Source organism: Heloderma suspectum, chromosome 7 (genome assembly GCF_057233095.1).
Source record: "Heloderma suspectum isolate Gila_16-S chromosome 7, 16-S_ref, whole genome shotgun sequence".
Classification (NCBI taxonomy): Eukaryota; Metazoa; Chordata; class Lepidosauria; order Squamata; family Helodermatidae; genus Heloderma; species Heloderma suspectum.
The window spans coordinates 115899884-115927786 of NC_139464.1; the positions used below are offsets into that span (position 1 = coordinate 115899884).

A 27903-nucleotide genomic window follows, 5' to 3' on the forward strand; every position below is an offset into this window, starting at 1 on the left:
GGAGCATTCACCCCTATCCAGAGCCCTCCTCATATCATCTACCAAGGCGCCCAAGGCCGTTTCTGTCCCATGCCATTACCTCTTGGCAAAACTCTATTAGCCTTTGTCCTGCTTCATTTTGTACACCAAGGCCATGCTTGCCTGTTATCCCAGTGATTTCTTGACTTCCTACTTTAGCATTCCAATCCCCTATGATGAAGAAGACACCTTTTTTTGGTGTTAGTTCTAGAAGGTGTTGTAGGTCTTCATAGAACCGATCAACCTCAGCTTCTTCGGCATCAGTGGTTGGGGCATAGACTTGAATTATTGTGATGTTGAATGGTTTGCCTTGGATTCGTACTGAGATCATTCTATCGTTTTTAAGATTGTACCCCAGTACTGCTTTCCCCACCCTTTTGTTGACTATGAGTGCTACTCCATTTCTTCTAAGGGATTCTTGCCCACAATAGTAGATATGATGGTCACCTGAATTAAATTCGCCCATTCCTGTCCATTTTATTTCGCTGATTCCCAAGATGTCGATGTTCAATCTTGCCATCTCATGTTTGACCACCTCCAACTTACCTTGATTCATTGATCTGACATTCCAGGTTCCTAAACAAAATTGTTCTTTACAGCATGGGATTTTCTTTTCACCACCAGACACATCCACAGCTGAGTGTCCTTTCGGCTTTGGCCCAGCCGCTTCACTCTTTCTGGCACTACTTGGAAATACGCTCTGCTCTTCCCCAGTAGTATATTGGACACCTTCCGACCTGAGGGGCTCATCTTCCGGTGTCATCTCTTTTAGCCTTGTGTTACGTTCCATGGGATTTTCTTGGCAAGAATACTGGAGTGGGTTGCCATTCCCTTCTCCAGTGGACCACATTTTGTCAGAACTCTCTGCCATGACCTGTCCGTCTTGGGTGGCCCTGCACAGCATAGCTTATGGCCTCCCTGAGTTACGCAAGCCCCTTCGCCACAACAAGGCAGTGATCCATGAAGGGGAGTTGCACAATTAGTGCACAATAAACGGATCCCCCACACAAGCTCTGGCTTGGATCCAACGGTGTCCTTCCTGCAGTGGAATGGAAGCCACTGACAGAACAGGACTTGTACCCTCCTCTCTGCCCCTTTGCACTTCTAAAGCAAATCTGCTTTAGAAGGTCCCCAAACTGTCCAAAGCAGAGTTGGGGCCTGGTTGGGGGGCTACAGGTGAATGACAAGATGGAGGAAGTTGCATTCTACCTGTGGTTTCTGTTCCAGTGACGGAAGGGCACTGTTGAATCCAAGCTTCTGGATTTAACATGCTGTGTGGATTTTCACTTCACTGAGAGCCAGTGTGGTACAGTACCTAGAACGTTTCATGTGGACCAGTGGAACCTAAGTTCAGCCCTCTTGTTGTTGGTTTTTGTTGTTGTTTTTCAAAAATGTATGTTCTACCTTCCTTTAAAAAAAAGGAACTTAAGGCAGCTAATAAAATAAACCATACAGTATTTAAAAACTGGATGCTCCCTAAAAACAAACTACCCTTCCCAAACTGGTGCCTTCCAGATGTGTTGGACTACAACTTACATTTCCAGTAAGCATGGCAAAAGGGTTAGGGATGATGGAAGTTGGAGTCCAACACATCTGGAGGGTACCGGATTGAGGAAGGCTGTAACAAAACAACAGCAATGAACCATTTCTGTGAAAGAAATCTTTCTTTCTGTGAAAGAAAGCAGAGGAAACTCAGCATTAAACAAAACAAAACTAAAATAAACCATTTTATCAACTAGGCCTGTTCACCTCTTCATCCCGAATCCTGAAGCAGATCTGGGTGATTCGGACCAGAGCGCCTGCAGCCGTCACCCTCTTCAAGGGGTCACCATTTTCTTTTAAAATGGCAACTCTTCTTCTGGCAATTAAGTGTTGCATAGACTGTGGCCTGAAAAGGGGCCGGCTATGCAAATGGCGACTCCCTTGAAGACGGCGATTGCTCCCAGTGGTCCCCACTGGTCCAGGTAAGGAGCAGAGCGCTTGCATGGCTGGTTGCTGGGGGGTCAGGGCTCGTGCAACTGGGCACAGGGCTCATAGGACTGAGCAGAGGGGCACATAGCTGGCCAGGGGGCCCCCAATCCAGATGTCCAAATCCCACTTCGGCTCCGGAGTCTAAAGCGGGTCAGACCGGGTGGGCTGGGGTGGGTTAGGGCCGCTTTGAAAGCTCCAAATCAGCCTCCGAAGTGGGTTGGGGGGTCCCTGCACAGCCCTGTTATAAACAGATATATGTAATGACGCCCCAAACTAGTAAAGGAAAGCTGTTGAGGGGATTTTGAGCAGAGATGCAATGGAGAATTTCTCCTGCACTGCCTCTGCTACAAATCTCCCACCCCATCAGCCTTTTTCCTTGGAGGGTGCAAAATGTGTGTTTTCAAATGTGTTTGAGCATAACCTAGTTAGTCAGCCACAAAGCTCACCGGCTGACCTTAAGCCAGTAACCGAATCTTAGCTTAAACTATCTCACAGGGTAGTTGTGTCTACGAAATGGGAAGAAAACTATGTACATTCCTTGGAGGAAGAGTGGGATAACAATGAAATAGAGTATTAAATGGGGTTTTTTAATAAATAAAACATGTGCGTGTGTGTGTGTGTGTGTGTGTGTGTGTGTGTGTATATATATATATATATATATATATATATATATATATATATATAAAATAACCTGATCTGGTACAGAAATGTTACACTGGAAGAGCATGAACAGTTGCACGTGCAGCTTTCTCTTATTCATCTATTTTATTTATTTGTTTGTTTATTCATTCAATTTCCAAAAAAGTGGAGGCTACTCTTAGCTTAATAGATATCACAGTCAGAGCCATACTTCTTCCCATTTATATATAACTATTTACTTCCCCCCCACACTACTTTCCTCTTTTCACTTTCCTCCCAAGAGAGGTGAAGATTGCTTTGTAGTTTGTACCTTAAAAGCTGCCATATTTCGGGATTCTGCTGCCACGTTTAGTGGCACGTTGTACCAGGAATACGTTTGGCCAAGCGTTATAATAGCTGCGGTGTTTGAGCAGATCTTTTAAGGGTCACTCCAGAAATAGAGGGTCATGTGTTGTTCGTCGTGACATGCAATACAGTTTCCTGAGGGGAAGGAGAGGGCAAAATCCAGATTAGGTTAACAGGCGTTTGGCCCAGCAGGCTGTCTCCTGCTCTTCACCTTTAAGGTCATGCTTTGGAATCCCACTTCCAGTCAGAACAGGGTGTAGGGAGGGAACAGGATCTCCGGTGGTATGGGAGCTGTCACCAGGTCATTCTGTCACCAGTGGGAGTACGACTCCCTGCAGTTTGAAGCTTTTTTTAAAGGGTCACGAGTCAATTGCCCGGCACTCTCGTTTTAGCTTTGCTCACGCAAATGAGCGTGTTTGTTCCTGTGTTTTGAGAGCTAGTCACTGGCTCATTGTAGGAACTGTATGTTTGTATGTATATGTGTGTGAAAGAATGTTTGAGAGAGAGGTGAGGGGGATTCATAACACCCATTACATCATTAGTTCATAAAGCTTTAATGTGCTGAAATATCCAGCATCCTATAATCCCGTTTATTTATTCCTCATTGAATTCCTCTGCGCAACGTCATGCATGTGATAGGTGTCAGGGCCGGAAGAAGCTCAGATGTTTCTGCTCAATTCTTAGCAGGAGCCTCTTGTAACTTGTAAAAAACATCAGATCCCCCTGTGTTAGATTGCCCCAGACCAGAGTCCACTGGGGCTGCAAGCTTTGCCAAACTGCCATGTACATTTCGAGGGGATGTAACAAGCCATATACTTGAAATGACAGCTCCTGGGTTCCTGCTTTTCCCTCTCTTCCTACGCATATCGTCCGGCAGATGGAAGAGAGTCAAACACATTTTTCAGCTGCTCCACCAGTAATCAGCTAATTTTTCATGTGCCCCTGAGTTCAGTACTACTGTTACTAACATTTATTATAATTCACAGCTGAGAAAAGTCATGTGATAGGAGGGTTTTCTTGATAGGACTTCTTCTTTTCTTTTTTTTAACCTGGATGCACGTTTATTTCAGCATCCATTTCCTGCGGCAGTGACCTCCACTTTGCTTTGTTGCCATTTGAGGCACATGTTTAGTAAAACCTTCTTGGCTTTTGTTTCGAGTTAGGAATCAGTTATGAGGTTTCTTCTTTATTACTGCCTTGAGCCGAAACTCAATTAGATTTTTTTTTTTTTTGGCAATAGTCATAATTGCCATGCTAGATGTGACTGATAATTCCTCTAGACCAGTATTTTGTCTTCTTGCCTATTTCCTAGTTGGAGTGAATGGTGTGGGGCTATCCATACTGCCATTCCCAGCTTTAAAGGGCTGTGATAGCACTTGGAATTAGCACTACAACAATGAGAGAGGGTGTTGAGTGTCATGTACTACCTGGTTGTTCACCTGGTGAAGCTGCTACTCACCATAGGAGAGTACGTAGAGGTCATTTTTGTTCATACAGAATTACACGGCAGATACAACACCCATGCTGATACATAGGAGATGAGGTGGGGAGGGCATGTGGGCACAGCAAAATCATGATAGTCAACAACTCCTTCCACACAGTCTCCTAGTAAATGCCATCTATGCAGATTTTCTTTTAATTAAAAAGTTGTTTATAGGAAAGGGCATAGTGTTAAGGCATATTTGCAGATTATTTCAAGATTGTAATGGAAGAAGCCCTTTGCAGGCCTTGTTCAAAAGATCTCACTTAATTAGAAGCAATTTTGGAGAGAGAAGCAATGAAAGCTTTCCCCCTGGAACTGCAAAACTCAGCAGTTATTCAAAGCAGTGCACTAATTGAACTCACAGATATAAATACAAATGTGTTATTTTGTAGATCAGTAAAACTACAGATTAATTTTAGACATGCACGAAGTATAGAATCTAGGCATGGGATCAATAAAGCCCATTGAATGGCATACATACGCATTTCTGTATGTCTGTCTCTTTTTCAAAAAAATGCAGTACCCAGCCTGAGGAAGAGTTCTGTGTAACTCAAGAACTTGCACACCACAGCGTGAAACTTGGTTGGGTATATTAAGAAGTAGTCATAGTAGTAGTAGTAGTAGTACTGAAAGTAATAATGACAGCTAGTTTAGCATTGTGCCTAAAAAGCTTGAGCTGTGGATTAGCAAGTTCCCGATTCAAATATTGCCTATTATATGCCATGAACTCACTAGGTAGCCTTCAGAAAGCCACCACTGCTGAGCCTAAGCCTTTCTTCCTTCAACCTACAATGTGGGGATCATGATACTGACCCACATTTCAGGGTTCTTGTAAGAATTACAGAGGTTATAAGAGAGCTTCGGCTATTGGGCGGTATAGAAATTAAATAAATAAATAAATAAATTATATACAAAGTGCTTTGAAAGTTGTAAACTGCTATAAAAACTGTTACATGTTGATATTATTGGCAGGGGTAGACAGACCAGTCTATTTCCAGTCGGTGTCAATTTCCCATGTGTTCATAAGTCCATTCCATCTCATTTCCACACCAGTCTGTGAATGTTTTAAAAGCACGCGCGTGCACGCGCGCACACACACACACACACACACATTCTCATTATTTTTGAACAAAATACGCATTTCCCTCTAGAATACGCATGTTTGTACAGATGTTCCTACTCATTTTAACCTAAAGTATGCATTTTATACACGTTTGGCGCACTTTTTGAGCTTGAGAGCTGCATCGCAAAATTCCAAGAAGTGCAAAAATTGTGTTCTGATGTGCGTTTCAGTCCGGAAAGTACAAACGAGGTTGGTTAGCGTTAGAATGTGGACTGCATGAAATCCTCGAGCTTCCCTAATTATTGAGCATTCTCTCACCGTCGCTATGAACGTTGATGTTGTGACTTCAAAACATAGCATGATCATTTGCAGGATTGGTTAAGAGATTAAAGCAATGGCCTATTGGCCAAATGAGAATTCTTCATTTGCCCCAACAGAAACACATGCTCACTTTACTTCCACACAACATTTAAGTTCTCTTTCTCTTTCTCTCTCTCCCTCTCCCCCACCCTTTTATCCTTTCTTTTACCTCCAGCACTTTTCCACATGCTGATTAATGAAGGAGAGAAGGCTTTGAAGCCACTCTCTCCTCTCACGGACAGGTGCAATGTTTTAGCAGTGGAGGAGCTGCTGTGATTTGTAATGATGGAAGCTTTCTAAACACACCATTCACAAAGGGCAAGTGGCACTGACCTAGCCTGATTCCATTGCACTTTGAATGCTCTGTTGCTCCTTATCTCTTTTCATTGCTTTAAGGCTTTCTTTCGTGAAACGTAATGCAGAAAAATACTTTTTCAACTTGTGCTGAAAGAGGCAATCGATCTAAATGGGTATTTTTTTAGTCCTTCGTAATTACTGTACTAAAAGGCATACTTAATTTTTAAGCCAAATGTGCCCCAATCACACACTCACACACAAAGATGAAAAGGATGTACTGCTTCACACAACATTAAGGCATCAACAATGTGATGTGGCTGCAAAAAAGGCAAATGCTATTTTGGGCCGCGGTGGCTTAGTGGTTAAGACGCTGAACTGCAGACCAGAAGGTCGGCAGGACAGCAGTGCGAGACCCGAGTGCTGCGTGACGGAGTGAGCTCCCGTCTTCAGTCCCAGCTCCTGCCAACCTAGCAGTTTGAAAGCAAGAAATTGCAAGTAGATAAATAGGTATCGCTTTGGCGGGAAAGGTAACAGTGTTCCATGCACCTTGGTGTTCAGTCATGCCGGCCACATGACCACGGAAGCGTCTTCAGACAGCGCTGGCTCTTCGGCTTAGAAATGGAGATGAGCACCACATCCTAGAGTCGGACACGACTGGTTGGGGACACCTTTAATAGAAGTGTAGCTTCCAAATCACATGAAGTACTAGATCCCCTCTCCTCAGCACTGGTTAGGCCTCATCTGGAGTACCGTGTTTAGTTCTGGGCACCACACTTGAAGAAGGACGCAGACAAACTGGAGAGGGTTCAGAGGAGGGCAACAAAGGTGATCCGGGGACTGGAAACAAAGCCTTATGAGGAGAGACTGAAAGAACTGGGCATGTTTAGCCCTGAGAAGAGAAGACTGAGGGAGATATGATAGTGGTCTTCAAGTGCTTGAAAGGTTGTCACAGAGAGGAAGGCCAGGATCTCGTCTCGATCATCCCAGATGGAATAATGGGCTCAAGTGACAGGAAGCCAGATTCTGGATGAACATTAGGAAAAACTTCCTGTCTGTCAAAGCAATACGACAATGGAACCAATTACCTAGGGAGGTGGTGGGCTCTCCCACACTGGAGGCATTCAAGATGAAGCTGGACAGCCATCTGTCAGGGATGCTTTGACTTAGATTCCTGCACTGAGCAGGGAGTTGGACTCGATGGTCTTTTGGGCCCCTTCCAACCCTACTATTCTATGATTCTATGGAATTCACACACTGTAGGTCTACTAACACTTCCTAGATATGATTTCTAAAGGAAACCTCCATGTTTAGAGGCAGTATACCTCTGAGAACCAGACATTAGGGACAAGCAGAGGAGGGTTGTTGTCTCCATGCTCTGATTGTCAAATTCCAGAAACATCTGTCTGTCCATTAAATGAAACAGAGAACTGGGCTAGGTCTGATCCAATAGGGAAGTTATCATAGAGTCGGAAGGGACCTCAAATTCCAACGTTCTGCCAATACAGGAAATCTGTTGCTACAGCATCCTTGATGGGTAGGGTAGCCATCTACCTTCTGCGTTAAAACCTCTAACAAAGGAGAGTCTACCAACTTCTGAGGCAGTTTGCTCTGCTGTTCCAGCTCTTACTAGGGATGTACGAAAGTGACTTACCTTTTCACGGATTTTGTTCATGGCGGGGGTAAGGCGTTCCATCCCTCCCACCAGAATCCTCGACGGGGGGGGGGTGATCCGGTCCTCCCCCCCGGAATCCTTGACGGCCAGCTGTGCACTGCGGCGGCTCTGCAGAGCAGCTGGCCAGGCCCAGGCCAGGGCCATCCGCAGCTGGATTTCCAGCCGCGGAGGGCTCTGGGTAACAAAAACAAACAAAAAAACACATACGCAAATGGTGGCGGCTATGGCTGCCGCCATTTGCGCTCCTTATTTTTTGCCGTCTTAGTCTACGTCACTATTTATGTAGACTAAGACGAAGAAAAGAAAGGGGAATGCAAATAGCATAGTGGGCGCTATTTGCGTTCCCCTTTCTTTTCTTCATCTTAGTCTACGTAAATATTGACGTAGACTAAGATGGCGAAAAATAGGGAACGCAAATGGTGGTGGCCATGGCCGCTGCCATTTGCGTACGCTTTTTTTTTTACTCAGACCTGATAGGCTACGTAAATCTTTACGTAGCCTATCACATCTATGGGGGGGGGGAGAAAAAAACACAGACTGCAAATGGCGGTGGTGGCGGCCATTCGGAAGACCAGCCGCCACCACCGTCGAAGCTGCTGCTGGAGCCGCCGCCGTCCGGAACATCCGCCCCAGGTAAGTCTCGTCCCTGGGGGGATCTGCGGGGCACGGGGGGTGGCAGGCCATTCCGCGATGGATTTCGGAGGGCCGGATGCACTGGCATTCGGCCTCACCAAGATCCGTCGCGGAATTCTCTGACATCCCTACTCCACATTTCCTAGCTGACAAGGTGAGCCCTGAGGGCTGGATCCAGACTAAGGGCACAACTCTATGCATGTTTAGACAGAACAAAGTCCTACAACTCCCAGCATTCCCCAGCCAGCATGGGATGCCCAGCCAGCATGCACCTTAAGTTAGTTTAAATTTGTTCCCATTAAAATCAATAGGACTTCAAAGTGAAGTCATGAGTAACTTGACCCCCCCGATTTCAGTGGGGCCTACATTCAGCTAAGTCTGGATCCAACCCATGGGACTTAGGCATTCTACAACTCTCTTTAGTTCAGTTGATTTCAGAGGAACACGCGAGCTGGCTCATACGGGCAAAGATAGTTCCTGAGAATACCTCCTTTCATAGAACGTCTTTTTTGCATGAACCAGGTACACAACCATTAGAGCTGTAACCTTTCAGAGGTGATTTGCATGTTCATAGCAGCTGGAAAAAGTGCCTCCACAGTTGTAGGACTCTCCACTAAGAAGTAGCACATATTATCTATGGAGCTCCTGTTCCACGGAAAACATTGTGGGGTTGCTTGGGAAGCATCTTAAAATAAAATGGGTTGTGCAGCTTGGCCCTTCATCGTGAGTTAATTTATCTAGATTGCATCCAATACCTATATAAAGCTAAACTCAGGTGGGTTTTAAAAATTCTATTTCTTAGAGCCAAGTTCAGCCAAAGTTAAGCTGGTTTAGAATCAAGGTCTTCAGCAGGACTAAATCTCTATGAAGTGAAGGTTGCCTTGTATAGTCTTTTTATGCAACACAGTTATTTTCCAATAATACTCAATTAAAACCACCAACTTTATTCAAGTAAACTGATATCTTTGTGCAATTGTCGTATGTATCCAGCTTTATGGCTTTACCCTAATTTAATGGCACTTTTTTTTTTTCTTCTGCCCACCAGAAACTGGTATATATTAAGCATCTGAGTGAAAGGTTAAAGATCTAGTAACAAGTAATGAAATGCCAGGTGTTTATGAAACTCCAGAGTCCTGAGGGGGGAAGAATACAGAGGAAAGGCAGAATGAGTTCTGAACCTCTGGGCAAACAGGATACCAATGAAATAAGGAACAGGGAAACATTAACAAAGCATTGCTCAATATGTGTGAAAAATCAGCCATCATCTCATTCTCTCAAAGCATAAACAAGAATGAATAAATAAAGCCACAATTCAGGACCACGTCACACATTACATTTCTGCTTAAGTATCCACCTAAAAATCTAACCTGTAATTGTGATGATATGTGCATTGTCAGGGAGCCTGTGATGGGCTTCAGTTCACTTTTAACTGTACACTTCTCAGGAAACCTGGGTTTGCCTCTGTGAAATGTGTGAATGGTCCTAAGACCAAGATGCAGCAGATACTGCTTTATCAATTACAAATTGGAGAGCTGAGTGCTTCAGCATGTAGCAATAGTCAAGCTGGTCATCCATAGTGGATGCCCAGTTGCTTGGGACCCTTACGATTCATGTGCTCAAAGCCTCGCCGAGCATACAATGAGAAGAACATTTTCACATGTGAAGATTCACATTGGCTTTTTCCCAAACTGGGCTGTCATTTGAATGCAAAGTCCACCATGGTAAGGATGGTCACTGATGTAAAGAGGAAACTCTCTGTACCTGTTGTGGGAGGGAAAGCAAGATGGAGAGTAGAGACAAACGGTGTTTCTACATTAAGCAAAAAACCCGCAAAAACCCACATCCTTTCCGGAGCTTCCTGTTTTCAGTTTCTTTGCTGGATTAGGAGGGGCTTCTTTATGTGGCAGCCACATGGTTTGAACTGAGGGAGTGCCTCCCTGGCATGTGTGCAAAGGAGGGGCGTGGGAGGCTTGTTTTCGTAGCGCAACTTCTGCTGTACTCTTTTCTCGCAGCCCCCGGGAAACCTCTGACTTACTTCTGAGTAATCAGTCTGAAATCCTGGGCACACTTACTTGGGAGTAAGCCCCATTGAACTTAATAGGGTGCTCTGGAGCAACAGAGGACGTTGCTTCTGAGCTTGGCGGGCTGGGGGATCAGATGTGTTTCCTTTCATTGCAGGAAGGCATTTTACCCTCTTCTCCCTTCGACTGAGAAATGCAGAGGCAGGAGACGCAATTGGAAGGCAATTCTTGCCCTCACGCCTGTCGAATCTGCTTGCGTCTCCTTCCCTGCAACCCCACTCCCATCCTCAATGTCTTCGTCATCATCACCGTGCCCCCAGCAACCAAAAACAAATGCCCACAGCAGGCAGACAGAGCGGTTTCTTCCGTTGTGGGTGAATTTCACATGGAGGTCATGGCACTCCTGTTCCATGGGCTGGGAAAAATACATTTATTGCATTTGAGGAAAACACGGGATAGGCTGGGGGAAATGGTGGGAGACACCCTGGAGGGTAACAGTGTCATCTAAAGAGCCTGCAAACTTCCATGACAGAGCCATCTCAATAGCAGGATGAAAGCTGTGTGTGATGAACCCCAAAGGCTGTAATGAGGTGTTGGTAGGGATGTGCGGAACCCCTACCTTTTGTTCCAGGGGGGTTCCATGGGTGGGGGAGGCAATCCAGTCCTCCCTGTGGAATCCTCCTTGGCCAGCTCTGCTCCACAGCAATTCCGCGGAGCCACTGGCCAGCTCCGTAGCACCAGTGATACGGCCACCATTGCCATGCCACTGGCTGAGGGCTCACTCCGGATGCAAATGGCATCCGCTATGCCATTTGCGAGCAGAGATGGGTCAAAGAAGACGCAGACAACAAGCTTGGATTGAAAATTGGGCCACATTTATTGAAATATTTGCAAAGGGGTAAGTAGGACAGGCATCTAACTGTGTCAGCGTCTAGCTGACACTTCTAGGGCGAAAACACACCCAGCCTGAGGGGTGGCGGTGATCTCGCCATCCCTCCGGACTGCCCCTTCTGGGGGAGGTAGACCTTCCGGTGTCACCCCCAACCCGGTGCCGCAAAACACCTGGGTGAGTGAGTAGGGTTGGTCTCCCAGGCAACCCTTATCCCCCCGCCGAGCCGCACAACCCATTCGGGGGGCCTCAGATGTCACCTTTCACCATAAGGTGCCTCTGCGTGCACACCCTCCCTGCTCCCTTTCCTGTTTTGCCCGTCCTAGCTGCCAAGTGGAATGTGACCGATGATATAGACTGTATTCCCTTATAGGACACACACAAGCCGCATAACAGTGTGACGTAGGCAAAAAAGACTCACAGTCCTAGGCCAATCTGGCTGTGAACCAAAAAATTCCTACATGGCTCCCAAAGGGGCAACCGGCAAAACCCACACTGCTAAGGGGAGGGTGGGAGGGAGCTGCGTCGTGCCAAAGAGCTGAGATAGGGAGGGGGGTCGAGTTTAAGACAACTTGGCCCGCTCCTCCCTGACTGGTGGTGCGACTGGGGTGCACAGATCAGAGGCCCATACGTCTTATCACCCCACCCGCCCGCAATGCCCCCCCCCTTTCAGCCACACAAGCTGGCGCCGGGTAGGGCATTTGCAGCCGTAAAGTTTTTAGATTAAGCTAAATGCTGCCATAAATGGCTGCATTTACCTTAAACTAAGGGCTTTATGGCTGCAAATGGCATGCGCTATGCCATTTGCATCTGTGGTTTTTCCCGCGAGCCTATCGTGAATTCTTATTGGGGTCTGTGGCAGAATTCTTCTCCATCCCTAGGTGCCGGGTATAGAGAGAAGAGCTCGGCATCCTAGCACGAGGAAGCAGTGCCTTTGTTTTGTCAACCCCCCCTGCAAGCTTGTCGCATGCACAGGTATCTCTTTTAGAGTTCTTTGGTCTGATCAGATAGCAGCTCTCTGTCACAAATATTATCTAATTTCTTGAAAAGTTAAAATATTTGAGACTTTTTAGCTTAGAAAGGAGCAATAGTACAGGTTTATGAATGGTGGAAAAACTCGTCTCATCACACTAATCCTTAGAATTGTTCAGTGAAATTGATTGGCAGCAGGCTCAGGATATACAAAAGGAAGAGCTTCTCCACTGAACATGTATTTGACTTCATTGCCATAAAATGGCCCAGACAGCTTTAAAAAAATTAGACAGATTCATGGAGGATAGGGTCTATCAATTGGACACAATAGCTAAATGGGCCATGTTCAGAGGCAGTATGCCAGATGTTTACCAGGTGATGGTCCTCCACTTTTATGGCTTAATTGGCAGCTTCCCAGAAGCTTCTGGGTGGCTAGTGTTGGAAAGAAGATGCTGGACTTGTTGGACTTTGGTTCATCCAGCCGGATTGTTGTTATGTTAATTATTCCCCAGCTGCCTTAATGTTATCATCCATGCTACAGTCATATATCAAATGCCTGTCAAGTCCAGAATTAAATAGCCTCTACCCTTATCTCATCCAGGTTCTTCTTTAGATCCTTTCCATCCACCCCCATAGATCAATTTAAATCTTCTTCTTTATCAAGTGCTTGTAAATATTAACTGAGATAACAGTGCAATCCTTCATGAACTTGCAATTCATTACTTTGCTTTAGGGCTGTCACTCAATCGAATAAATCTTGGTCAAACAGTTCTATGACTTCTAGGTTGCAGTCTTATACCCAGTTGCCTTGGAGTATGCTCTGTTGAATCCAGTGGGATGTTTGAGTAGGCATGTATTGGATTGCACTGTTAATTAAAGCAGAACTAGTTTTCATTTGAATGATGCTATAGTTCTGAAGAAAGAAAGAAGGAAGGAAGGAAGGAAGGAAGGAAGGAAGGAAAGAAAGAAAGAAAGAAAGAAAGAAAGAAAGAAAGAAAGAAAAGCATTCGTTGTGATCAGGTGATCTATACATGTCTCACGACTAGAGATGTGGAGGTTGGGAACCCCTGAAAAAAATGTTTTGGGTGGGAGAGTTTTCCCCGAAAATTTTTCCATTCCCCCCTTTGTTTTTTCCCCAGGCTTTCACATCTCCAGGCACCATGTCAGAAGAAGCATTCCCTCTTATGTGAGAGAAGAGGAATCTCTTATCTAAGAGGTTCCTGCTGCCACCCATCTAATTAATTACATTAAAATAACCCTTTAAAATCTCCTAGTCACTTAATTGGGGAGACAACTTATTAATTGATCAAAACATTTTAATCGGGTTAATCTAACTGTGCAATAGACTAAATAAGCCTTCTCCATTTATTTATTTAGTTTATTTAGAGTAAATAAACCTGGTGCCTTCCAGATGTAATGGACTGCAATTCCCATCATTCTCAGCCAGCAGGGCCAATAAGGCACTGCAGTCCTCTTTTCCTTTTGCTGAACTATCCAAGTCTTCTATAAAAACAACACATCCTTCTGAAAAGTGGAATGGATGAGAAATGTATTTGTTTTTGATGAGAATTTATCCCAGTCATACTTCCCAGAACTGAGTGCAGACCCACACGCAATCTGCCGCCTGAAGTCCATACATTTCTGAGCTTGCAATGGGCTTTGCTCAACAAAAAACCCATTCAAATATCCATGCATTTGGAAAATGCACATGAAAAAATGCATACATTTTAAAAATGTGCACAACCATCCTTTGTCAATGGGAATAAAATGCATACATTTAAAAAGTGTGCACAACTGATGCATACATTTGGGGAAATGTGCACAAAAATATGCACAAATTTTCATAGAGAAAAATCAACAGTGTTTGCAATCTGCTATGGAAACAAGTCAGAAGGAGCTTTGAGATGATAACTGGAGAACCCTGACGACCTTGGGGTTTGCTAATTTGCACAGCCGTTATTAGGGATATGTGAAAACCCATCCCAAAAAAAGTCATTTGCCTTATTGAAACTCCTTTGGCTTGTCTCGATATCATTCGGAGAATTCACCTGAGAAGTAAACTTCAAACTGATTTCAAATTTCACTTTAGATGAAATCTCATGACAATCCAGAGGTGTGCAGAACTCCCATCAGAAATTGCATTGGCCTCAGCAAAACTCTGTTGGCTTCCCTCAGTATTTGCCAAATGTTTCCTTTGGCAAGGAAAGAGCCCCCCCCAAAAAATGTGCTTGGAATTCTGCATCAGGTGAATATGTGTTGGCAACTCTAAGGAGTCTCGTGAGAGCAAGGAACGAAGACAGCTCCCAAATTGTCTCACTTCAGAGCAATTGTGAAAGGGCTGGGTGAGTTGACTCCTTGTATTTAGCTGAAGTATGAGTTATCGAAATAAATGGTGATAATTTGTATAACCTTAGTGAAGGAAGATACAAACAGGGTTCAGAATAATTGACAGATAAGTCATCTTCTGTATTTTCATTTGCAGAGCTAGATCCTCTTCAAAACTCTTTCAGCGTACATTTAGGTACAATCCAGCCAAGGGTAAGCACTCTTCTCACTTATTTCAGTGGGAAAGAGCTAAGTAGCTATGTTTCTCTCTCTCTCTCTGACTGGATCATGGCCACTGATTTGTATCTCATCACCCAAAATCACAATACAAGTGACTGGCAGGACAAAATTAAACCCTGAAGGTACCCCCCCCGACCATCACCTCCATGCTAAGTGATCACACAACCTTTTTGAACAGCTGCCTTGTGGTCTACGATGCATTCGATGGGTCGGCGGGGTGGCACACGAACAGCTGCACATATCTGTCTCAAAACTTGGTTCAGTTTGCATGATAGCTGGCCAGGCAGTGTATGTATATATATTGTTGAGGGAGAGGGGGAATTGTCCACATACTTTTCACATAAAGAAACAGTGTACAGTCTACCCACTGTGAATAAATTTAATTTAGCCATCTTCATGCCTCCTGAATCTATTCCTTCTGAAGTTTGCTAGAAAGGCAAATGTGTCATTTGGGCAATTTTCCAGCTGTCCTTTTTTTTCTCTCCCACCTCCCCCTTCTCATTTTTTTTTCTTTTCTAAAGAGTAAAGCTTTCACTGCAACAGTGGATGTTTGAATAGTTCAATTGTACAATAAGCACAGGGCTGAGATTTCTAAAATGCGCATGCCGTGTGTTACTTAATCAGGCTGAGTCTTCCTCCCACACCACTTTTCACCACATAGGCCTCAGTGTGGCAGTAGAAGAACACCGTCCCTGCCAGTTGCTGTTGACATCATCTGCACATTGAAGAAAACATCTAAAAAGACTGTATGTGGTATACTGGCTGAGAGCATGAGCTGTGAGCCAGGTTTGAATATTAGCTCAGCTATCAACCCTCTTTGGAAAGCTGATATCTCTTAGCTCTCTGTAGTGTGTGTGTGTGTGTGTGTGTGTGTGTCCAATAATACTGATGTTCTTTACACAGTTGTTCCAAGGATTAGTGTTGTTATGGTGTGCAGATCCTTCTTCAAGTTGAGATGGCTCGGGGAGTGCATCACACCCACATTGTTGTTCAGGGAGAGCTTCTGAGTAACGTTGGGGGTTGGGCTCGATGGTCTTGAAGGCCCCTTCCAACCCTTTGTTGTTGTTCAGTTGTTAAGTCGTGTCCGACTCTTCGCGACCCCATGGACCATAGCACGCCAGGCCTTCCTGTCCTCCGCTCTCTCCTGGAGTGTGCTTAAGTTCATATTCATTGCATCAGTAATGCTGTCTAGCCATCTCATCCTCTGCCGTCCCCTTCTCCTTTTGCCTTCAGTCTTTCCCAGCATCAGAGTCTTTTCCAGGGAGTTTTCTCTTCGCATTAGGTGGCCAAAATATTTGAGCTTCAGCTTCAGTCTCTGTCCTTCCAATGAGCAGTCAGGGTTGATTTCCTTTAGGATGGACTGATTGGACCTCCTTGCAGTGATTCCATGAACTTCAACTTTACTCGCTATATAAGACAGGAAGTGTAGGCGTGGGTGAAGGAGACATATGACCTGGACCCGGGGGCCGTTTCCAGCCTGGTGCGGCCATACTACACTGGAGGCAGCTGAGGGAGGGAGCGCCTATGTGGCATCGAGTTTGATCAGTTCATCCGCAGCTACTTGTTTGGGAAGCTCGGTCCTGACCGAGCGCAGGTCTGCAAGGGCCCAGATGCGCAAGAGTGCGTGTTGTGGTGCCGGATGAACTACATGCCTTTTGTGGCGACTGCCACCCACATGAGTCTGCACCTGGAATTGCAAAACGATATGGTGCAGGAGCCCGGGGATCAGCCTGTGCAGCCCGTGGTTTCTACAGGCAGCCAGGACAACGGGTCCCGACTTAACCAAGACCGAGCAGCACTTCACGAAACTGTGTGCTTTTCTGGTGGATGAGCCTATTTTGTCTGAGAAGCTGCTCCTGCGTGAGCACCCCATGATGTCCATGCGCTATCAAGCGAGCAGTACTAGAGCCCCGCAGCCCGACCACGGTGGGTCGTCTGCTGGTGAGGTGGGGGAATTTGCAGACTGGGAAAAGAAATACCATCTGGATCCATGGCCCGCCCATCATGGGAAAAAACAACTTGTGCTCTACCATTGCTCATGCTTCATGTTCCTATGGAAATGTGAAATGGAACAATCAGAATTTCCCTTTCAATGAGTGTGCCGAGGAACATGTGATTTGGTGGGAGGAGGAGCTGATGAAGGGATATTTTGTGGAGGCTGCTAAGGCCATCCTGAGTGGGGGGGCACTCCTGTCAAATCGATCAAACAACCAAAAGCTCAACCAAGGTCAGGCCTACCCCTATCCTCATAACGAACAGCACCAACATGACCATTGCTGTGGAAAGCAACACGCCCACTTTTGATCACCAGGCCGCGCTGAAGGAGCGCATTTTTAAACTTGTTTTTTTCAACTGTTAAGATCATCTTTGGAGGCTATTCTCTGGTTGCTGCCACCCACAACAGGCACCTACCAGAGGAAAAGTCTTCTCTGTAGTGGCCCCCCACGCCCCATCTTTGGCATGCCCTTCCCAGGAACAACAGCTGCCTGGCATTTGCATTATATACATTTAGATTCAAGGCTAAATCCTTCCTCAAGTGGCAGACATTTAAACTTTAACTTGCTGCCTTTATGATCAGTTTTACTGCTGGCTCTTTAATATTTTAATGTTATTAATTTCTAAAATGTGTCAATATTTTCATCAACTGTATTGTTGTGTTAGTTGTTATTTTACTGTTGTTTGGGTATTTCATGATTGTAAAATGCTCAAAGGGCTTTTGTCAGTTGGGTGACATATAAATCTAATGAAGGAATGAAAAGAGAGAGCGCGCGCATATTTGGGGTGCTGTTTGAGCATTTAAAAATGCACTATATAAAAAAAATAGGTAGCATTTTGCAGGTTTGGCTATCAGTCAAAATGTTACAAAACTAAGTATTCTGTTCCATGGAGTTCTATAATAGTGGGGGATTCTGGTGCAGCCATTATTGAACTTTATTGCATCTACTATTGTTTGTTCGCTTAAAAAAACATCACCACATTTTCTTTGGCCTGTTTCCAATTTAACCTTTAGAAATGCGGGAGCTTTTGGCGTGTGGCTCCTTCTTTTGTACTCCTGCAACATTGGACACTCCGGCTCAGATGGAAACAGCCCACAACACAGCTCCTTCACACACACTAGTGTTGCCCCAGCTCCCAGAAAGAGCTGATACTGGCACGAGAGGAAATGTAGCTAGACTTCCTCCCACATGGTGTCAGACTTCCAGTGTTGCCGAATGTTGAGAGAAGGGGCCATGCTGCAGCAGGAAGGCACCCTAACCTTGCAGCTTTAATAGGCAAGGCTGCTTGACAAGCTTCTGAATTAAAATGATGCAGCTGTGCTCAACATGTGGCCTGAAAGGAAAGGGGGGGCATTGCTGTCTTTGCACATGCTCCATGTCACTGAGATGTTTGTCATCAAGATGCATGTCAGTTTTAAATTGGTGTCACTGCTTGACGTTCAGTCCTCCCCTTTGCTCATTTTGATATGGTCTCAGTCTTGACACTACACTATTCTGGAGTAAAAGAGAAGGGGGTCTCAACTTTCTCAAAAACTTGCTGTTCCATAGTTCTTTGCTAATAAATTATTTGTGGAAATACCTGTAAAAGTTTCATACATCCCCATCTAACACAGTTTCCAATGCAGTAATGGAGATTTGCTTTCCGAGGAGAAAATCCTGCTGCCTTTTCATCTTCCTACTCAGTTCTTTGGATCAGGACCATCAGCTTGAGTGGACCTGTGAAAGATAATAATTCCTGATTTTATTTGATTGTGTTGTTTCTTGGTTCCACTACCTACCCTTTTAGTAACTAATTCTGACATTTTTGTCATGCAACCACTATAATTATTACTTGAATGTTAAAATGTCTGAAAATCAAAATCCTGGCTTCCACATCAGGAAATGTTTACTGTACTACATCAATTACAAACTCTGTAAAAGATGGTTGCAGTTTCCCTTTTAATTCTAATACGGCATATTCTATGTTACTAACAGACTTGAGAAGACAAAGTTCAATGATCAAAATATATGAAATCTGCAGTACAGAAAATACTATTTTTTCTTTGATTGGACACAAATTGCAGTTCGAAAGGTCCATGAGTACAATAACCTTTAGGATGCTTTTAGAATACTGATTTTGAGTGCCACATTGGCAGTCTGGTCACAAGCCTGGTCCCTATTTTAACTTGGAGCCTTTGTTGTGCCTGGTGTTGCGGGGGGGGGCAGTGCATTGAAGACCAGTGGGTGTCTGATGGCATGTCTTGTGATGGGAGAGAAATTTGTTCAGTTTGCTTGTTTGTTTATTTGTTTGTTTATTTATTGACTTTCTTAATCGCCCATCTGGCCGGTCACCTGGCCGCTCTGGGCAATGTACAGCAATACAATTTTAAAACAATAAAATTCTACTTTAAAACATCATATTTCTAAAAAATACCCTAACCTACCTGAAATGCCTGCCTGAACAACCATGTTTTCAATGCATGGAGGAAGCATGGCAGCATGGCGGAGTTCCCTAGGGAGGGAGTTCCATGGAGTGGTGGCCACCACAGAGAAGGCCCTCTCCCTCATCCTCACCAGCCTACCTGTCCTGGCTGATGGGACAGAGAGAAGGCCATCCGAGGCTGATCGTGCTGAGCGGCCTGTCTGGTATTGCTGGAGGTGCTCCTTGAGATAGGCTGGGCCGGAACCATATAGGGTTTTAAAGGTCAAAACCAACACCTTGAATTTGGCCTGGAAAACAACTGGTAACCAGTTGCCTCTTCATATGTCCCATGGCATTTAACAGCTGCTAGCCTATTGCCTATACGCGAAATACATACAAGAGGACATCCCTTCACTTGTCCCTTAAGGTTATCTCAAGAAAGGTTCATGACTGGGACCATGCTGTTGCTGTCTGCAGGCATACAGTCAGCATTAGCATCCAGGAAGAGAAGGACTGAAGGCCAAATCATAGGAAATCGCAGACATGTTGCTAGGAACACAAATGCTTCACTTGAGGAACACAAATGCTTCACAGATCGAGTTGGGCCAGCTCATAGCTTAGTGAGCTTAGCACACATCAGCCCCCAGACAGTTTCCTCCAACATCCCTAAACTTGAGTATCTCCATGGCTTCCCTTTTCTTAGACATCCACCTTAAAGGGCCTTGCAGAAATGTCTCACTTTCTGACCATCTTGGCAGCTTGGGTAACTGCCACACCCCTTGGTTGTGGGAGGGAAGAACGGCCTATGCCTTTTGCTGCCCTAGGGTAGTTTTCTGTCCTGTGCACTTTTCCACCAGTTGGGTTGAGGAGGCCATGATACCATGCCAGATCTTTTTGGAAGCTGCAGTTTAATAAAGCTGTGGCCTGATTGAACGAACCCTTGTGTCTTTTCTCATCTTTCCCCTCCCAGTTTTGGGAAGTGAGACTATATGAGTGGTTATGCTTCTTGTTCCCTTGTAGTGTCTCTTGCTTTTGTTCCTCTGCAGTTCTGTTTTGAGAAATAGATGTTTTACATCTTCCCTGAAAGGGAGATATACAAGCTGTCTCCATCTTATTTTTGCATGCGATGGAGGTGTGGAGCAATAAGAAACACAAAGCATATGGGCCCCCTCCTCCCTTAATATTATTATAAAGTACAAAACTAGCTAAAATATGAGATAGGAGGAGAAGGCAGTGTGCCATTTTCATGCATGGACAAAATGTCACCTGGAGTCACATCTTCTAGAAATAAAGCATAGAAAAAATGTCAGTATCCTAACAAAGGTATACAAAGCATAGGAAATATGCAAGCTAAGGTAGTAGCAAAGATTTGATTCTTCACTTCCATACTCTAGATCAGCAGGGGTCCACAACTAGGGATGTCAGAGAATTCCACCAAGGACTCCAGTGAGGCCGGATTCTAAAGAACGACCCCCGCCACCCTGCGGAATCCCCCCGGGACAGAGCTTACTTGGTGGCGGATGCGGCGGCTGTGGCTCTGGTGGCAGCTCCGGCTGGTCTCCCGGCCGCTGCCGAGCTGCTGTGGCTGCAAATGGTGGCCGTCGTAGCAGCCGCCATTTGCCTGGCTGCCTTTTGCCGTGATAGGCTACGTAAATACTTATGTAGCCTATAACGGCAAACAGCAGGGGCACAAATGCCAGCCGCTATGCCATTTGCGCCCCTGCTCTTTGCCGTAATAGGCTACATAAGTGTTTACATAGCCTATCACGGCAAAAGGCAGCCACGCAAATGGGATCCCTATCTCCAACCTCTTTGGCCAGTGGAAATATTTGGAATTTTGAGAGAATATCATGGGCACTCACAAAATGGCTGCCATGGGTGGGGGGACTTGCCCATTCATAAAAATGGCTGCCATGGTGGGCATGGCCATGAAAACATTTCCAAGAAGGCAACTGGTAAGACTAACAAAAAAGTAACTTGCCAAATAACCTAAGTACAAGGCAGAGATGGCAGTTGAGCTCCCAAACACAAAACCACTCCTTTGAACCCAAATAAAATAGTGCTGGGAGGGGAGGAGGTAATGCTTCACTTGGCATGGACGGAGTGTGCCAGCCTGCCAGTTAAAAAAATAGGAGGGGAGCCTGGTAGGCACCAAGAGAGGGGTCTGTGGTCCCCATTGGAGACCTCTTCTCTAGTAGGTTCTCTACGTAGGCAGTAGTCAATTAAATTTTTCACTTCCTTTGTGTGCATGAGAAGACACAGCATCATAGCAACCATACTGGAACATCTCAATGTATCCTTCAGGATCACTTGGGATTCTCTTACACCTGATTTTAAACATGACATTGGGCATGTAAGAAAAACGTAGCCATACAGCATTCCATGTGACTTGCTGACTTGCTAAGTATGCAAGAACCGGCACCTGGATCCCTGCTGAGTGCTGAAAACACTTGTAGGCAAAGTGACTTGGCTTAAACAGGTGTCAACCACATAGCATGTTGCATGGTTACGTTTCCTTGCGCAGCATCACTTTTCAGTCAGACGTCATCAGAGTTATGTTCTATTACCAGATACCTCGTCCACCTCTTCCTTCTCCACCTTGGAGCACCATTCACTGCTTTTAGTGTATAGGAACTCCGTAGGCTTTACAATATTTTGTTTTCTTTCCAACAGCTGAAACCAGATGAAAGAGTCATCAAGACAGAATATGGGCTGTTGATCCGCAGCTTGCTGAGGAAGGACAGCGGGACATATTATTGTAAAGCACAGGAGCACACATTTGTCCAAACCATTGTGAAGTTAAATTTAAATGTCATCGAGAACGGACAGATGGAAAGCTCTCAGAAAACAGCAGATGAAGAAGGACGGGGGCGGGACCTGCAAGCTGAGTCGCGACTGAGGTACAAGGATTACATCCAGCTCCTCAGCAGTCCCAGCTTCAGTCTGGATGAGTACTGTGAGCAGATGTGGCACCGGGAAAAGAAGCGGCAGCGTAACAAAGGTGGGCCAAAGTGGAAACATGTCCAAGAGATAAAGAAGAAACGGAACAGGAGGCACCACCAGCCTGACAGCCAACACACCAGGCCCATGTCTACATAGTTTGCATATTTTATTTAAAGAGAGGACATTTTTGCAAGTGGAAATACTTTTGTTAGGTTTTATGGGCCCTCCCTCTTGATGTTGCTTTTCAAAGAGACCAGTCAATGCATTGTCATTAATGTTTATGAGACCCTATGGAAGAATACACTAGCAGTTGGACAAATTTCTTCAGGACCTGTATTCAGTCATTCTCAGATGTGAACTGTGATGAATTTGATTTGCATCTCAGGCTCTGAAGAGTTAATTTATCTAATGCATCCAAAGGCTGTTCAGTTGTTTTCCCTGTAGAAATATAGTCCATGAGCTTATTTAACAACTGCTGGCTTCTACCACAGAGATGTCTGCATTTCAAAGTAGGCTGGAGGTGCTGGTAATATTGCACACATGTTCATTAAAAATGGGAGCTAAAGAAGAGGCCCAAAGATATTGCCTGGTAAGTTGTAGACCAGGGGTCCAGAACGTCAGGCCCAGGAGCTAAATATGACCCTGTTGGTGTCCCAATTCGAGCCTCTGGGGGTTCCCAGAAGGCCTCTCCCCCTTTACCCACCCACCTTGGTGGTTTCCTGGTTCTTGTGACTCCCCCCCCCCATTCTAAAAGATTGAAATGCCTCTCCTAAGGCTTAGTTGCTGGCAGTAAAGCTTGAAGCTACAATTTGCTGGTAGTTTTGGCCCTGCCCCCGTTTGCTTTCGGCCCCTCACAAGAGCCTCTCCAAAATTGAATTTGGGCTGAAGGAGGTTCCACACCCCTCTTGTAGATCTTTGTTGAGACTGTGGGACCTTCCACTCACCATGGAATGCCCGCTCCCACCCCAGACTGTTAACACACAGGGGCTCATTTCACTCAACTGCATATTTGCATTTCCTGAGCCCAGCATGGGTAGGGTAGGTGATACCGTAAATTGGGAAATAACACTGATTTATTCATAAAAAGAAAATGTAATCACGAAGAGTCGGACACGACTGAACGACTGAACAACAACAACAATCCTGGCTTTAGAGGAAGAAATGTAAAGCTTTATTTGTTAGGGCATAAGCAGCAACCAGTCTGACGGCCATCTGCCGAGATGACATGTTGACTCAAATTGGAAGTGCCAGCAAAGAGTAAAATTTCTAAGAAGCAAGTGGGAGGCACACACACAAATCCTATTAGTAAGTAATGGGATTTCTGCCAGCACCTCTTCTGTCTGTCTCTGAAGATTCCCCTCCCATCCCTGTCTCATTTCACCTCTGTTACTTCAACTTCTTTGCTGCTTTGCATTTGTTTATTTGTTTCACACACACACACAAATTAGATCCACCAAGGAAATCGAGGGAAGCAATTTGCTGACTCGACATGGTGGAAAACAGCCTTTTCCTCAGCTGTGTATTCTTTGTGCAAAGGTCTTGTATATTTTAGAGACAGTGGTGCATTGTGGGAATTAATGTTTTATATTTTTACTAAAATAAAATGAAAACAAAGTCCATGTGTAAATAACGCATGCATTAGAGGTGGGCAGCTTCACAATTTTGTAAAATGTTCCTGGGTTTTTGTTTTACTTTGACGCTGTTTAATAGATGTACATGTCTACTCACAAGTAATTCCCACTGAGTTCAGTGCCCTTTACTCCCAGGCAAGGAATGTATAGGATTGCTGCCACAGTCATTTTGACTGACTGGGAATCTGGGTTGGATGCCAGTCTGATTTACACCAGGTTAACCCTGGGGTTTAGTTTAGCAGCTTCATTGAAGCTGGTTTATAGAGCCAGAAATGAGATCAAACAAGACTAACATACATCTCATCTTATAGATTGCAAGCTGTCCCTACAAAGCCCTGCCTTCCTACTAGCAACTGCCCCCCTCCTCTGCCCTCCCTCCCTCTCTCTCTCTCTCTCACACACACACACACACACACACACACACACACAGTTTTACTTTTCACGCCTTTTTGAGTGTGAAATGACAAATTAGCCACTTCCTCACATGGAAGAAAGCTTTGATGGAGACTAAACCGACAGACTTTCCTTGTTTCTCATGCATTCTACTCATCTTGGGAGCAAAGTCTGTGGGAAAACCATGTAATTGGTGTGCCGCTCATTAAAGCAAACCCCCAGTTTGATTCTCAGCTCTGGACAAATCGTCATTGTTATTTGCTGTTGCTGTGTATGTATACCTACATCTTTCTGATTAATAATTGTACTGTTCTGCTCTGTTCTGCATTTGTGTTTGGATAAAGGGATACACAGTCAGAGAATATAAATGCTCGTGACCCACACACCACCATGAAATAATCCTAATTAAATCAAGCAGGTGTCCTATTCCAAACTCACCCCAAAGTTTGAGACATGCAAATATGCAAAATATTTTTGCAGAGACATGCAAATACGCAAAATATTTCCCTCCTGAACCTGCAGCACTTTATATTTTATGTAGTCTTGTAAAAGGGTTGTCCTGTAGTGTTTCAAACCCCCATCCCAGTGTGTGAGTGTGTGTGTGTGTGTGTGTGTGTGTGTGTTTTCAATATTCAGGATTTCATTAAAAGAGCATTCTGGTCAGTTAGACTCCAGTTAAAGTAAATGGAAGGGGGAAATAAAACACTACATTCACATTACTAAAGAACTCCAACATGCTGAAAACTCTCATTTAACAATACAATAGCTACTTCATGTTTTAACAATTAGAATAAGGAGCGGTTAACCATTTGGTATTGACTTTCGGTTCATATTTCCAAGTGGTTTTAATGGAAGGAAAACATCTACGGGTAAGATAGAAGGGGTCTGTGAAACAGAGAGTAACAGGGGGACGGCATTACAGATAGCATCCCTGCATAGTTTTAGCTCTGTAATATAAACAGAATAATATAAACACATTTCTTCATACAATTTCATCTTTTTTTCCCCCATTCAATTGAAATCAAACTGAGGTTTTTTAACGTATGTATTAACCAGGATTTATTTGATCCCAATATCAAATTAGAAAATGGTTGTGTGTGTTTTTGCAGAGTAGAAGTTACTTAAAAAATAATTACAATCTTCATGAATTAATATGTCAAGACAGGTGGCCAATTGCTGTATATTTGTGAAGCAGACAATGGTTCAAGGACCGGCAGTAAATTTGGCACATGAACTAACTTCCTCACAGATGGTTATGTTCTAAAGGAGGGGTAGGCAACACGGTGTCCCATGAGTACATTAGTCCCACTCACCTTTAAAAGAAAATGTCCTTACCTATTAATGCCTATGGCTAGAGACATTCTTAGGAAATGGAGATGGCAGACACCTGCAGGCCCATTCTTTTTTCAACAGCACAAGGAAATAAGGAGCGGGGGGATTCTGTCACTTCTGTCTGGTAAGGCATGCCTCCCATGATAGCCATGTTGTGGTGGAGCCCAGGACAGTTTCTCAAATTGCCAGATGTGCCCACAGGCCCCAAAAGATGGCCTGCCTACCCCTCTTCTATAGTAAGGTCAGCAGTATCCAACAGCAAGAGTTTCAGTGTTACGGTTCTCATGCAGTCTTTCATAGCCAGACTATACCAAACTCATAAGAAACATGTAAGATCTGGAATATCTCTGTTATTTATAACTGCAACACATTTTTAAAATTGAAACTGGGGACATAATTTTTACATACCACACCTCAACTAAAATTTTAATTTTGTGGAACCGCCACAAACCAAGTAACATTGTTTAAGTGGGCTAGATCTGTTCTACAGGTGTATCGGTTGGCCATCCCTGATATAAGTGAATACTGTAGATCTAATTAGGTATGTTGCGGGTGCCTGATATGGTGGTGGAGTCCAATGGGCTCCTCCCTCCCATCACCCGGGCCCCTGGAACCCTGTTGGTGGACCATGCAGCACTCACTGGACCTGTCCATGAGTGCTGCACTGTCTGCTAGCATCCAGCAGCCCACCTGCTCCTTCCCCGAGCCACCATTTTGCACAACAGTGGAGGCTTAGGCATTTCTGGGAAGGGAATGTTGCATAGAGAGTGGCCGTAAAGGGCAATCTCTGCAACATTACAGGCATGAATGGCCCATTCGTGCCTGTAATGTTGTGTAGATCACCCTTTACAGATGCTCTCTGTGCAACATTTCCTTCCTTGAAATGCCTGAGCCTCCACTGTTGTGCAAAATGGCAGCTCAAGGAAGGAGCAGGCGGGTCCATGGGACTTGTCAGTTGCTCGCTGAGCCATCGAGGGACTCACATGGCACAGCAAGCAGCTGTGGGCAGTGGCTTGGCAAGCGACCAATGGCCCTGGATGGCAGTGAGTCCATCCATCCCTAGCTGTAGTATTACATTAGAAAACTGATGAGTCAATTTGCAAATATTTGGTACTAAAGGTGTTGCAAGAATTCAAATGTGGATGCTCATAGTTCTTGCAAATGGAATCAAAGCAGGTATAGCCTGCTGTGAGCAGATGACATCTGCCTCGGTTTTGCTAATAACCCCACAAGCACTGCTTCCATTTCCCTATTCCCCAATGTCAAAAGAAATCAGGAAGAAGAGGGCACCGGCAGCAGTCAGCACTCTTACAGACATGATGAGTGTTGTTTCCCCACTGGGGCTGGGACTACAAATACCAGAATCTCCACTGTTGCTTTGTGCATCATTTCCTACAAAGAAGGAGGCCCTTAGAAGCCGCTGCCAATCCAGCTAGTTATGCTAGTACACAGATGCAACTTAGATGTGTGTGTATAGGCGTCTTCAGATTTTTGCCTAGGTGTACCTGAACCACTGAACACAGCCGATCAGATTTTGCGGACAAAATCTTGTTTAGTTTAGTGGTTTACAAACTTCCTACCTTCAGCAAAATCTTTCAACAAGGGATGTACAAGAATTTTGTTTCAGTTTGCAAATCATCCAGACATGCCCCGTTTGCAAATTCAGTTGGGAATGCAAACAGGAGTGCTTTTTTTTTTCCTTCCCAAAAATGTTTGCACATTCCTGAACTTGCAATCACCAAAAAAAGGTAGAAGCATTAAAAAAAGAAAGTATTTTCATGCTTTAGTCAATGGGGGAAAGTTTTGAAACATGCACAAAGAAATGCACAATTTCCCCATTCTAAATGTGCATTTTTCTTGTTGGATCAAATTGGGAAACAGATCTCAAATGAAAACAGGAGTGAGCTGAAGTGAAGTCCAGAGAATTTCAGTGAGCTTGAACATCATCCCTATTTTCAGCTTGCTTTCTGAGGAACTCCTTGCACACTCTGTTCTGGGGAACAGGAAGTGTTCTATACCATGCCTTATCAGTTCACAGAACCTTTTTCAGGTCTTCTGAGTACAGTCAACATGTTGTGAGGAGGAAGATGAGAATGAGCATGCATGCTCTATCCCTCATCTCCATCCCTTTCACCCTTCATGAGTTGAAGGAATAATTTCTGAGGCAGGGAGACTTCTCTGCTCTTGTAGGCTCCCCATGCAATTTAGAACCTTGGAGAACCAGTGTTATACATCGTGCAGGGAGCCTCCAGAAGTGGAAAAGACTCTATGCTGCAGG

The 27903-nt window shown here is 44.7% G+C and overlaps 1 protein-coding gene across 5 annotated transcripts in view; it reads left to right on the plus strand.

Annotated features, from left to right (window-relative positions):
• SEMA3D (semaphorin 3D) overlaps positions 1-26349 on the plus strand; it is a 281441-nt gene extending 255092 nt beyond the window's left edge. For 2 of the 5 annotated variants that reach the window (XM_084811190.1, XM_084811191.1), the window contains exon 18: positions 22000-26349. In XM_084811190.1, coding sequence (XP_084667316.1) covers positions 22000-22425 — 426 coding nt within the window. In that variant the 3' untranslated portion in view covers positions 22426-26349. The other 3 variants (XR_014784492.1, XM_084811192.1, XM_084811193.1) reach the window with 3 other exon arrangements.
• The last annotated feature ends 1554 nt before the right edge of the window (positions 26350-27903 follow it).